Source organism: Python bivittatus, unplaced genomic scaffold, assembly GCF_059951505.1.
Source record: "Python bivittatus isolate LINGU-HERP-01145 unplaced genomic scaffold, Pbiv_v1 ctg000350_np1212, whole genome shotgun sequence".
NCBI lineage: Eukaryota > Metazoa > Chordata > Lepidosauria > Squamata > Pythonidae > Python > Python bivittatus.
In genome coordinates this window covers 43,239,727-43,252,983 of record NW_028277074.1, presented here as the reverse complement: position 1 = coordinate 43,252,983, position 13,257 = coordinate 43,239,727, and the positions used below count along the sequence as shown (strand labels likewise).

At 37.4% G+C, this 13,257-nt stretch overlaps 1 protein-coding gene across 3 annotated transcripts in view; it reads left to right on the top strand.

The window, feature by feature from the left end:
• CRACDL (CRACD like) overlaps positions 1-9,403 on the top strand; it is a 59,941-nt gene extending 50,538 nt beyond the window's left edge. Inside the window, exons 11-12 of one of the 3 annotated variants that reach the window (XM_088145028.1) lie at positions 1,935-2,094; positions 3,277-9,403. In XM_088145028.1, the coding sequence (XP_088001154.1) occupies positions 1,935-2,094; positions 3,277-3,416 (300 nt within the window). In that variant the 3' untranslated portion in view covers positions 3,417-9,403. The remainder of the gene's footprint in view (positions 1-1,934; positions 2,095-3,276) is intronic. The other 2 variants (XM_088145027.1, XM_088145029.1) reach the window with 2 other exon arrangements.
• The last annotated feature ends 3,854 nt before the right edge of the window (positions 9,404-13,257 follow it).

Here is a 13,257-nt window from a genome sequence, read left to right as displayed (position 1 = left end):
ATACTTCCTCAAATACTCCTTTGTGCCTATAATTTACAATTAATTCTGAGTGGGAACCTCTTTTTAGTGTATGTGTGTATGTATGTACATGTGTGTGTGTGTGTATATATATTTCATTTACACATAAACTATGCAATAACTCCAAATAGGTTGAGAAGTTTGTCCTCCCAAGCTCTAAATAAATAATTTAAGTATATAAAGTCTACATATTTGAAATGAACAACTTGTATCCTTTGTCACAAATTATACTCGCTAGGCTGTTGGAATTGTTTAGAACCACAATTGCTCCACCCCAGCACAAATAGTACAACTCCCTTTTTTAGCATCACTCTTGTATGTTTGTTTGTTGGTTTATACAATTTATATGGCTGCCCAACTTGCTAAGCAACTCTGGCTGGCTAACAGTAAATAAAACCAAAAACAACAGCAATCCAAAATAATGAAAAACCATTATACTACATTATGCTACATATACAATGCACCAAGGTCCCAAATAAGTCCTTTGCCTCTTACAGATCAGTAGCTGACAACAAGAAGTTAACCAACAGAGTTTACCTAACAACCAAGGTTCAAGAGAAAAGCCAAGTCTTTTACACTTTATAGAGCTATCCAGATCTTTGTAGTGGGAGGGGATGCTGTTCCATAGGGCAGGTGCCACAACAGAGAAGACATGTGTCATGGGCTCTGTGAGATGGCACTGCTAAATATAAAGAACTGAAGCATACATACACTGACAGATCTGGTGAGGTGAACAGAAACCATTGGGGATAAGTGGTCCCACAAATAAAGTCCCAGCAAGGCTTTATAGAAGACAACCAACATCTTGAAGATCATCAGGAGCCAGTGCAGCTCACAGAGCAGTGGTATTACATAAGCATATCATGAGATGCCCAAGACTATCTTTGCTGCCAAAGTAGTTGCGTGTTTCAAATGCTCTTCAAGGGCAGTCCCATATATGGAACTTTATACTCGTTCAAATGGGGGATGACTAAGGCATGATCCAAAAATGGGCACAATTGGCACACAAAGTGGATTTCTAAAAAGGCCCTCTTGACCACTGCTGCCACCTGCTTCTCAAGCAGGGCCTGTGAGTCCAAGAGAACACCCAAATTGTGTACTGACACTGGGGGAGTGCAACCCCATTCAGAATTAGGGGGAGGGTGCAGCCATTTGGGCTTACCAAGGTTGACCTAAACAATCTCCAAACACTGAAAAAGAACTGTGACAGAATCACTTAAATACTTGGATAATTGGGTATCACCAGCATACTGATGATATCTCACCTATGTTATTGGATGACCTCAGCAAGTGGCTTCATGTAGATATTTAATATGGATGGGGAAAGAGTAGATCCCCTAAAACTAGACCTCCTTCCTCCTACTGACACCAACTGGAATTGGCCCTGGAGAAAGGAGAAGAACCACTATAACACTGTGCCTCCCACTCCCAGCCTCTGAGACAGTTCAGAAATATACTGTGATGATGATATGAAAAGCTACTGAGAGATCAAGGAGGGCTGGAATGGATGCACTACTCCCACCCCAGTCCCACCAAAGGTTATCAATAAGTGTGATCAATGTCATCTCAGTGATATAACCAGGTCTGAAACATGACTGAAAAGGGTCCAAATAATAATGTTGGAAAGGAGTAAGCAACTTCTTTTGCCTAATCTAGCAGGACTATAATAAGCTGTTGATAGATCTGTCTTCCATGAATTAAATTCCAATTACCATGTCTTGGGATAATAAATTCCACAGGTTAATTATGTGTGAAGAGCGCAACAACTGTAATATATAATAGGATAATTTCAAAGATGAGCAGGAGAGTCATGTCTGCTGTTTAATTATGTGTTGTTCTGTTAAATTCCTATCATATTCTCTTTCCCAATTAATTATTTAAAACTTTACTGGTTTTCTCTTTGTACTTTTATTTAGGAAGCAGTAAGTCAACAGTCAATTTTCCCTCAGAACACAGTCTCACCTTCCCCATTCACAGTTTCTGCTGAAGAAACAAAGAAAGAGATGAAGCTGGATATGCAAGATTCTTCACTAAGAAATAGCTTGTTATCCCATCAGAATCCTGGTATGAAAACAAGTAGGCAAAATATTGACCTACTATTGTTCTACTTCATCGTTGTTGGGGCTCCCACATTGTACTAAGGTATCATAGGATTTGGATTTGGCTTGGCATGCAGTATGAATTTGACCAGTTGTGGGTAATTAAAAAAACGATGGTTAAACAAAACATGCACAACGTATAGGCCCATTCAGTATTTCTACAGTACTTTTCATTTGCTACTTATAGGAAGATTGTTGTATACCTATTTCACGTGCCATTAAGGCCTTGTTCACATATATTTTTCAAACACTCAAAAATGCAAAGTGTGCTTTCTGTGAATGTATATGCAATTATATACAGAATCTTGTCAAGTCCAGATAAACTGCAGTTCCAGTGTTCACTTGGTGAGGGAGGAGAAGAATCTAGGTTTTATTTCTGCAGCCTATGTGGAGTATTCTTTTTATACAGCTTTATTTTCTTGATTGTGTTTAGAAGACATTAATTCCCTAACAATGCTCCATGGGATGAACCTGACATGTTCAATTTAGCATTAGAATACTTTGTAGAATATATAAAAATTGTATTCATAGTTTATTTTCATGGGCAGGATTCTTACACAGCCTTACCTAGTAGAACTCAGAGTGTTAGCTGATATTGCTGAACATTGAGCTCCTAGAAAAGGGATTCTCAGACTAGGATCTGTAGACCCCCAGTGGTCCACAAGATCTTTCAACTGGTTTGCTGCAGCTTCCCCACATTCATTGGCCAGAGCCAGCTTGCTTCCTCAGTTCCTGCTTTTCCCTGTTCACCACCAGTCAGCTGGCCAGTCTTTCTGACATGAAAGACTTAGTACTCAGAGACTTCTATTGAAAAACATTTGTGACCAGTACATTTGTGCTAAAAGTTGTTATATAGCATGAAGTACATAAAACAGTTCAATAAAAGCTTAGTTTGGGATTAATATTTTGTTATAAAAATTTAAGAAGCCCTTTAAAAATGGAAAACATTAGAAGACATACAAAAAAGTAACTCTAATTGTTATCCTATTTGCCAAAAAAAACCCCTAACTCTTTGCTTTTAATGAAAAGACATAAGCAGGGGGTGGGTGGGTTGTTTAAATGGATGTTCCCCAGATTTTCCAGATGTTCATTTTGTGCTTCACAGTTGCAGAAGGTTTGAGAAATACTGTAGTAGAAACTTTTTTTTTTCCATATGCAGTTCAGTCATCAGTGCCAATTGAAAAAGAAGATATAAAGCCACTCAAGAAGGTCAGTCATTCTCCAGATCAACCCTCATGGATGGAACTTGCCAAAAAGAAATCTCAAGCATGGAGTGACATGCCACAGAGGAGAAAGTAGATAAATCATTTTGTACTGCTTTTACACATCCACATCAGCACTCAAACGTGGATCAAATGTTTTAGTTAAAAAAAAAAACTAATTTTTCAAATTAAACTGATTGAATTGATAAGGATAATAAACCTATGGTACACCAAAGAGGCCACAATGGAAGAGTTTCAGAAATGTCAATCACATTTGTATATGTTTAAAAAGTTACTATAGGACAATTCTAAAAAATGACTACAAACAATTAGCTTTGGCAAGAACTTATTCTGATGTGAAAAATATTGCTTATTGTGTTTTCTTTCATTCTTTCACCTGCAAAATTGGTATGTCATGAATATTGGTAGAAGATTAACTAAAAATTTGATAACTGTTGTTTTAATACAGTGAGAATAATTATCCAGTCAAAATGACTTTGCTGAGCTAAATAATTACAACAGACTAGAACAAGAATGTCTTTTCAGACATACAGGTACAACATTTTAATGTGATAGAATATTAATGAAAAACTAAAACAGGTTTTAGTAATTGCTTCTCAAGACATAGAGATGAGCTAAGACACCTGTGGTTTAGATCCCTACCTTTCCTGATAGATGAAAACCTCCATGGAGGTTACAGGAAGTTGGGTCAGGGTGCTGGTTAAGGTATCCTTGAGAGAGGTGTTGGCCCCATCTGCTTTGGAGGTAGTGGAGCCACCCCTTCCTGAGGAAGCCATCATTAGATAAGTACTGTTCTGTTTCCAATTTTCTCTTTTTAGGACAGGTTCTTAAGAAGGTGGTGCTCTAGGGGAATCCCTAGAAGAAATGGCTTATCTGAACCTTTTTTCAGTTGGATTTCAGACCTGGATATGGTTCTGAAACCACATCAGTTCCTCTTGTGGATGACCTTAGATGGGACTGAGATAGGGGTAGTGCAACTCTCTGGCCCTGCTGGATATCTCTGTGGCTTCTGACACCATGAATCATGGCCAGAAGTTAGGAGTGGAAGGCACTGTTTTACAGTGGTTCTCTTTCCTGAGGGGGAAGTTCCAGTCAGCAGTAGTGGGGAGAAAGAGGTCATGTCCTAAGACCCATTGTTGTGGAGTGCCATCAGGGCTCAACACTTTTACCCCTCCTGGGTCAAATGTATATGAAGCTGCTGGAGGAGGTTATCAGTCAGCATGGGGTCTGCAGGTGATGTCCATTATATACATCAATCCCAGAAGAGATTGATTATTCAGAAGAGATGAGCTGTAAGGGCCTGGAGGCTATCAGTGCCTGGAGGCTATGATGGTCTGGATGGGGAAACAGGCTCAGGCTTAAACTTAGCATGTTAGAGTGAGTGTGGATACAGAAACCTTATGATTCCAGGGATATTCCATCTTTGAATCTGAATGGGATTGTACTTCCTCATGCAGAACTGCTAGAACTTAATCTGGGAGTCCTCTTGGACTGACAGTTCCTATTAAAAGAGAGGTGGCAGCTAGGACCAAGAGAACTTGGTTACATCTGCTGTGCTAGGTATAACCATTCCTGCTTACAGTCATTCATGCCTTAGAAGCCTTCCTTTAGATTACTGTACTGCAGTTCAGTGTACATGGAGCTGCCCATGAAGTCTGTATGAAAGCTCCAACTGGTCCAGGATTTAGTTTCTGGAGTAATAATGGGGTGTAATAAAACCTCTACTTTTAGAGGCTGCAGTGGTTATCAGTGTGCTTCCAAGGTGCAGTTCAGGATTCTGGGTCTCATCTTTAAAGAGAAGAGATCCAGAGAAGCTACTCTTCCCAATCTTTTTGGACAGACCCCTGGAAGAGGGTGGATCTGCATACCTGTGGGACTGCCTTCTCCCAGTGGCCAATAAGATTGGGAAGCATAGTCTCTTTCTGGGTCCTTCTCTTAGGGATTCTTCTTTCAGCTGCAGCCCCTCTTCTTTGGAACACTATACTTCCCAAAATCAGATTAGGTCCCAATCTGCTAAATTTAGGAAAGTTACTAAAACCTGACCTTTTAGGAGAGCACTGGGATTTGATCTTTATAGTACTATAGTCAGCCCCCATGATGGGTTTTTGTTTGATATTTGTTTCTTAGGTGCTGAAGTTTGTGTAATTGCAAACTATGTTGTTTATTTTGATTTTCTAACCTCACTGCAAGAGGGGAATGTAAACTAATGTCCTTTTTGGATTGGAGTGGCATATAGGCTTGAATGAGTAAATAAATAAATACTCTCATGGCTTAGTAAACTACTGCAACTCTTATCTTGCTCATCTATATCAGTTTTTGGTACCCTCCAGATGTATTGTACTTGCAATTAAGGCTATGCTGCCTGGAAGTTCTGGGCATTGTAGTCCCCATGTATCTGGAGGAAATCAGATTGGGTAAATCAGCTCTGTGCATTACAGAAACGCTTAATATCAGAAGCAAGTACGAGTCTCTTGCACTCTTTTGATTTCTGATCATCGATAAATATTATATCATACACTTAGTCCACTGCTTCTTCCCTCTGTCGAAAAAAATACTCCACTGAGGACCCTCCAGTTATTTGAATTTCTGGAAGGTTCTTTATCACCAGAACAAGCAGATCTTAGAAAATCAAGATTTCTTGTTGTGGTTGTTGTCTTTTAGATTTGAGATTTGGAAAAATTTGGGTCACAACTCTCAAATTGGAGGCAGAATATTCTAAAGAAGCAGCCAGCACTCCAGAAGGAAGGGCAAATATTAAAGCTCAGGACTCTACTGCTGAGCGGACTGGATGATGGTGGGCTGCTGCTTTTGCAAAAGGGCAAAACATTGGGTGGGGAGATCCCTGGTAGGTCCAGCTGTTCTTCTAATGCCTTTGGACAAATCCAAACTTACCTTGATGGAAGTAGAGCAATGCTCTAACCCTATTGGCAGAACTTGCAGTGGACTTTCATTTTTTTATATATAATTTTTATTAAATATTTTTAAAAAGGAAGATAAAAACTAATGCAAATTAATATAAAGTAAAAAAAAGAAATCAAAGAGAAAGCTAAAAGTGCAAGAAAGAAAAAAAAGTAAAAAAAATAGAAAAGAAAAAAAAGCTACAAAGTAGCTTCTGATCTTCTTTACAGCAGTTATAAGTACAATTATAAATTTCTGTCTTATTCTATGGTTACAACATAACTCTCTTCTTTCTATAATCTAGCCTGCTTAATCATCAACATCATAAATCATAAGTCAATTTTTTTCTGTTTTATGCAAAAAGTCCATAAGGAGTTTCCAGTGAGCAATAAACATAGATAATTTCTTTTCTCTGATCAAAGAAATCAATTTAGCCATCTCAGCAAGTTCCACCATCACCATCATTTCTCCATTGTGGATAGTGCCGAATTTTTCCATCTTTGTGCATACAATAATCTCACTGCAGTTATCATGTACAAAAACAAAGATCCGTGACTTTTTTCCAACTGTTTGTCCATCAATCCCCAAAGAAAAAGCTCAATTGTATATTAATCTTTGAAATCCGCTGAATCAGTGTGTGTATTTGAATCCAGAATTTTATAGCTTTTTTACGTCTACCAAACATCATATGAACCTTGTTGTTGTTCACATTTTCAACATAAATTTGAAGTGCCTTTATACATTCTATACAATTTCTCTGGTGACATATACCAACAACACATCATTTTATAAGAAATCTCTTTAAGATTATAACGTAATTATAAATTTCAATCCTTTCAGCCACATATTTTCCCATTGTTTCATCTGTATATTATAACCAAAAAATTAACCCACTTTACCATACATTCTTTCACTTGTTCTTCTTCTGTTTCATATTTCCAAAAAAGTTTATACATTTTAGCAATTAAAAATGTTTATCATTTGTACATAATTCTTACAATATTCAAAACCATAAATTCTTTTGTTTACTTTAAATCTTTCTAATAATTGTAAATAAGAGAACCATTGACAATTACGCCCCTCTGCCACCAGTTCTTCTCTTGATCTTATTTTACATTCCCCTTGACAGAATTCTAATATCTCACGGTATGTTAACCATTTGTGTTTCCCTATTATTTCTTATCTATAAAATGCTGCTTCTTCTGAGAGCCCTGAAGGTGTTTTTGGGCACAACCTGAATTTGTATCTATTCCATATCCTCAATATGGCATGTCTAACATGATTTTTAAAATCCACATTAACCTCGACTTTGTTGTACCACAAATATCCATGCCATCCAAGTCTCAGGACATGTCCTTCTAACTCCAAAAGCCTTCTGTTTCTCAGCAGTACCCACTCTTTTATCCAAACCAAACAGCAAGCTGCAAAATACAGTTTCAAATCAGATAAATCCAATCCTCCTCTTTCCTTTGCATCTTGTAACACCTTATATTTAACTCATAGTTTTTTCCCCTGCCGCACAAATTTACATATATCCTTCTGCTACTGTTTAAATGGTGCATCAGTTATCAAAACAGGTATTGTCTGAAACAAAAACATCATTTGAGGCAAGACACTAATTTTTATCACAGAAATTCTCCCCAGTGGACTTTCAGATTTGGTCAGAAGAAGATGTGAGATCTGGCTTTGCCCATTTGCTCACAATGGGAAAACCATTTCATAATGAGTCCTCCTGAAAGTTTAAGAAACACTTTTTAAAACCATGTAGTAAGGATTTAAGTTTTGACCCTGACACATGTAGTTATTCAGAGATGAATAAGAATATCTTAAGAACCATATCATCTATAAGCTGAAAAAGGGCAGAGGAATTTATTGATATTAATGTTGATTATTTTGAATTCTGCAAAAATCTTTATCAGGATAAATTGTAAACAAAATGGGGGGGAGATTACCTAATGCTGAAATCATGCAAGCTGGATATAACCATCCTTTAAATAAACTATATTCACTGGATTTGGGTTACACTGAATTGTATTTCAAAATCAAAGTCTTTTGATTTTCTCATGTTGTAAAAGAGGAGGAGAATATGTTTGTGAATAGGCAGTGAGGTGAGAAGGGGGAATATGTTACCCTGAGGCTTGGTATGCTAACATAGAATAGCAACCATGTTTTCCTGCAATTTCAGTATCAAGCCACGGTTTTGTAACATGCTAAAATATATTTTAAGATTCTTTTACTTATTGTAGTTATTCAGAGGTTGATTTATAGTTAATACATACTAAGGTTTATCCCAATTTGCTAGGAAAAAACATTAATATAAAATGTTTACATTATTTCAGCCAAGTGTTTAAATTCAACAAACAAAATATGCAATGTAAATATGCATATATGCAGTGAACAGAATAACAAAGTAACACTTGCTAAAGAGTTTTCAAATGCATCTTAGTTTCTTAGAGCAGAAGCATAAATTAGAGTATAATGTCTGTTCTGTTGTTAATAACTGCAAGAAATATTACAGCATACTGAGTCACATAATTTGAAATAAAATAGGACAGTGTACAGTGTACAGCTATAGTTTATTTATATATATCAACTAATCCCTGCTTATATTGTAGAAATGCTAATGAATTAAAATCATAAACAGTCAAGCTAGTGTTTTACTGCCTTGTCAGTCAAACAATTTAATGTACTATATCTTGAGATATCCATACATAGAGAAAAGTGCAAGATCACTTTTGGACTGAAAGCTGTATTTTATTAAATATTACATTAACCGTTTCCATTTTTGCATTGCATACAGTAATGTTATCTGTCTTGTTCCGGCTTTCATCCCTATAACATGATCATCACTCATGTTATAGTTCATTATGATTTACTTCCTAGTAATTGCATTTGGAATTGTTCCCTACATTTTTAACATCTGAATTTGTTTTAATATTGTGTAGAGAACTGTAATAAACTTTCAAGTCCAGAATACCTTGTGTGAACAATGCTGATTATTGTCCTGTTTCAGGTTTCAAACTCACACACAGTTGCTGGAAAGGAAAGCTTGCCTGGGTAGTTTTACTTTCAACAGGAACACGCAGAAGAGAGTCAAAATCCAGTCTGATGTCTGGCTTCCACTGTGAGTCATGGCTCACTCTGCAAATAGTGGAGACAATGATTGCTGTATAGAATGAAAGACCGGTGAGTAGACCAGTCCTTTGAAGCTCTCTGGAGAAGGAGAGAATGGGAGATTGCCCATGAGTGCTCTGAATGGCAACTCCTCATGAGGAGACTGTAAAGCAGTGGTGACCTACATGTTTGAGCGCCAGGAGCTGAGGGAGACAACATCTCTGTTGTCAGCAGTGGCAGAATCTTAAATAAGGACCAAAGCCAGCCGAACTCACTTTCTAATCACATTTGGAAATGTTCAATTTAACCACTTTATGGATATTAGAGACCTTCAAAATGACACCTGGTGAGTTTTACCTCCTCCTTTGGATTTAAAAAAATTTAAACAGAGACTTAAGAATTTAAAATAATATGCAATTGACAAAAAGCAAAAAAAAAAATTTTTTTTTGATTTAAGAAAGTTTTAAACAGACTGGGAGACCAGAATCCAATGTTCAAAGAACAAGTCAGGTTTGTCAACCAGTCCAAAGGTCAGAGGTTTAGGGTTTGTTTTTTTTTTGTTTTTTTTTACACAAGCAGGATTCACAGGAACAACACATTAGAGCAGGAGATCAGACAATTGTTTCCAACAGAGAAACACAGGTCAGGATTGCCTCTTAAATCAGGCTGCAGCCAGCTATCTTTAATTAAGATAGTTACTCCCTTGCTTGGCAAGGAGCCTCATTGAGCATCTTTGCTCTACTCTCTGCTCACCGAATCTGAGGGCTTGGAGGCTGTGCCTCATCATCTGACTGCTCCAGCTGTTTGATCAGCCTTGGGTGATTCCTGGCTTGGTGTCTCCTGAGGCTGACATTCCACTGATTCAGCTGCAGCAACTTCTTCAGAGACAATTAGAATCTGAGCCCTGGGCCATTACAGTTGTGTGATGTGTTAACAAACTCATATACAGTGCTATGAGTACAAAGCCTATATTGGTAAGAATATACAATTAATTTAAAATGGAATTTTTGTCCTACATAATTTTACATTGCTTGTCCTTTGTTTATGAATAGACACTTTATGGCTATAGCCATGTTCTGATCTGGGGTCAAGATCTCCGAAGGCTATATAAATCCTTTGAAAGAGGCAGTTTACAACATGTGGGAACATATGCAATGTACTTCTCTTTGAAGCTTTAAAGCAGCTGCAACTTTTTTCAAGCTCACACTGCTGCTTCAAAATCAAAAGCTCTGCATACTTATATATGTATAGTTGCTTTGCTTGCAGAGACAGTCAGGAACATCTTACAAAAAGGCAGTTTGAAGCTTAAAAAAGATGCTGCTTCTACTGCTTTAATAATCTGTGCCCTGCACACTGCAGCTCTTCTTTCATAGAATTTCCAGATTGCTAATAGCTCCCACAGATCATCATTCAAAAGCCCAGGTATGCATCTTCCCTGGTAATATAGCTTCCTCTGTTACTGCACTAAACAGTGGGTCTCTGTCAAGTTTAAGCAACAGATTGAATACTATACTCTTCTGAAAGATTATTTTTTTGAAAATAATCCATGTGGTTAGATCTGCTAATATGTTTACTGTACTTTACTGATGCGGGCTACTTGAACAGTGGAAAGGTGACACATAAATATATTAGATAAATAAAACAACAGAGTTATTAAAAACATGGGAGAGGGAATTTGTGAATGACTTTTTCAGGAGACATATGGTCCTTATGTAGGAAACTTGGAATGAAGACAGTTCTTCCTCCTTTGTTCTCTCTTCTCTTTTCAGATTAAAAGACATAAAGCAAATGCCAAAACTACAGTACAGTGTTAAATTTAAAAACACACGTGGCTCAAATGATCTTAGCTACTGTTAACAACTCAGTGCTTTTTTTTTTTAATTTAATAGCTCATGTTCAGAACATGAGACTAGCACTCCAACTCTCTGTACACAAAGTACACAAGAGAGATAACAGTGAATTCTGGCAAATGTTGTATTTCTCAGTTGACCCACTTTAATAAGGACTTAAATTAGATACGAAAACTTGTGAGATAAGTCAGAAGCATGCACTTATTTCTATAGATTGCTTTAAACTAGTCAAATACCCTTCATTGGTATACTCTTCTGCTGGTACTGTATATTGATGTATGGGTAAACAATATTGTAGTGGGAAACCTGCATAAGTGCTGGAAAGAGTATTTTTTGCATGATGAAAAACAAAAACATATTTTATTGCAAAGGCTCACATTTGCTATTGGATCCTGTCTATCATTTGAAAATCTAGTGTTCTAGGTGAACATCCTGACAACGTGGAACATCTGATTTGTCTACTGAGAAACAATGGCACTGCATTCAATAAGCCACTGTTAGGTATAAGAGTACATAAGATGCAGACTTGACATTAAAATACAAGCACATGTGTGCAAATTTGTGTGACACTATAGTATGAACTTCAAATATTTTAAGTAAACAGTTTAAAGCCGTTTCTATTTTCTACTATAAAAAAAGCTATGTATATATGTGCGTACTCTAAAGCCTCTTTGATAGCCTTATTTGCCTACCATCAAATAGTTTACTTGAATTTTCCATTTCCTTGCATACATTGGCACTCTTCCCAGAACACCTATGAGTGAATTGCTCTAAAACAGCTTAAGTGGAAGAAAATGTTATCCAGGAAAATGTTAGACTACTTTCTCTTCTCAGAAGTAGTGATTTAAACAAGCATTACTTCAGTAGGTTAGGTGGATACTTTCTTTGGGGCAAAGCAATCTTAGGCCAACAAATGCCTTCCATTTATAATTTCTATATGCTTTTTCCCCACCAACACTATATGCGTGTGCTATTAGTTGGTTTTTCCCTTTGTTCCACAGACCTAGCATGGTGTGATGGTTAAAATATTGTAGTTGGACAGGGGGAGATCCAAGTTCAGGTCCCTTGAACATAGGGTTGTTTGGGGATAAAATGAAACCACATAAGCCATCTTGAGCTCCCGGAAAAGAGGCTGAAAATCAATAAAGAAATAATATTTGATGTCCTCTGGCTACAAAACAAACGTGAACAGTTTAGAGATTAAAAATCCTATCCTGTTCACTCAGGAGTCATGTTAGGACTTCCCTGAGATTAAGCCCAAAAATTCATTGGCCTGTCCTTAAGGCAACTCTAATATTCCCATAAGTCAAGTTATAATGATTCAGTTGTCCCTTAATGAATGCTTTAAGAGCTGAACATCTTGAGGGAATTTCCAGTAAATGCAAAGAAATATACTAAGACATAATCATTTATGAACATTCATTGATACTTGATGCTGTCTCCAACAACCCATATATTCCTCCTTTAACTTTTACAGTAATCTTATAGAAATACTAAATGATCCGTGTCCTTGCTCATAGCATCCAGTCACTTGTTTATCACCTGCTATATAGCTCCAAAGACAGTATTATGGGTATATAAAAATGTCAATATTTAGCTATATATTTTAATTGAACCTCATATGTATAACACATTAATTCCTGGGAGGGCAACCTGTATATGATGGCTGAAGGGCTGCCCTCTAACAATTAAAGTAGTCCTTAGTACTACAGGATGATCCTCCCATCTGCCAGTGGTCAGCTAACCTCTGTCCTTTGATGGAATCTAAATCCCAGAGCAGGTGCCTAGAAATAGAAGGGGTGGATTTTCAAGCAATATATGAGATTTGACTTTGCAGCACTAGGGTAACAGGTGACTCTCCCTCCCTCCATTCCTTCCTCCCTCCCTTCCTTCGATGGAAGGCACGAGCGGGGAAGATTCTGGAATGGAGCTTCAAGGTTGCCAGGAGTGGGGAGAGACATTCCAGGGGAAGCACCTCCTCAGTCCCCAGCCAGAGTGTGGGAAGGCTAAGAGAATGAGACTGGCCCCTCCCCAGGGGCCTCATGGTTATAGTTA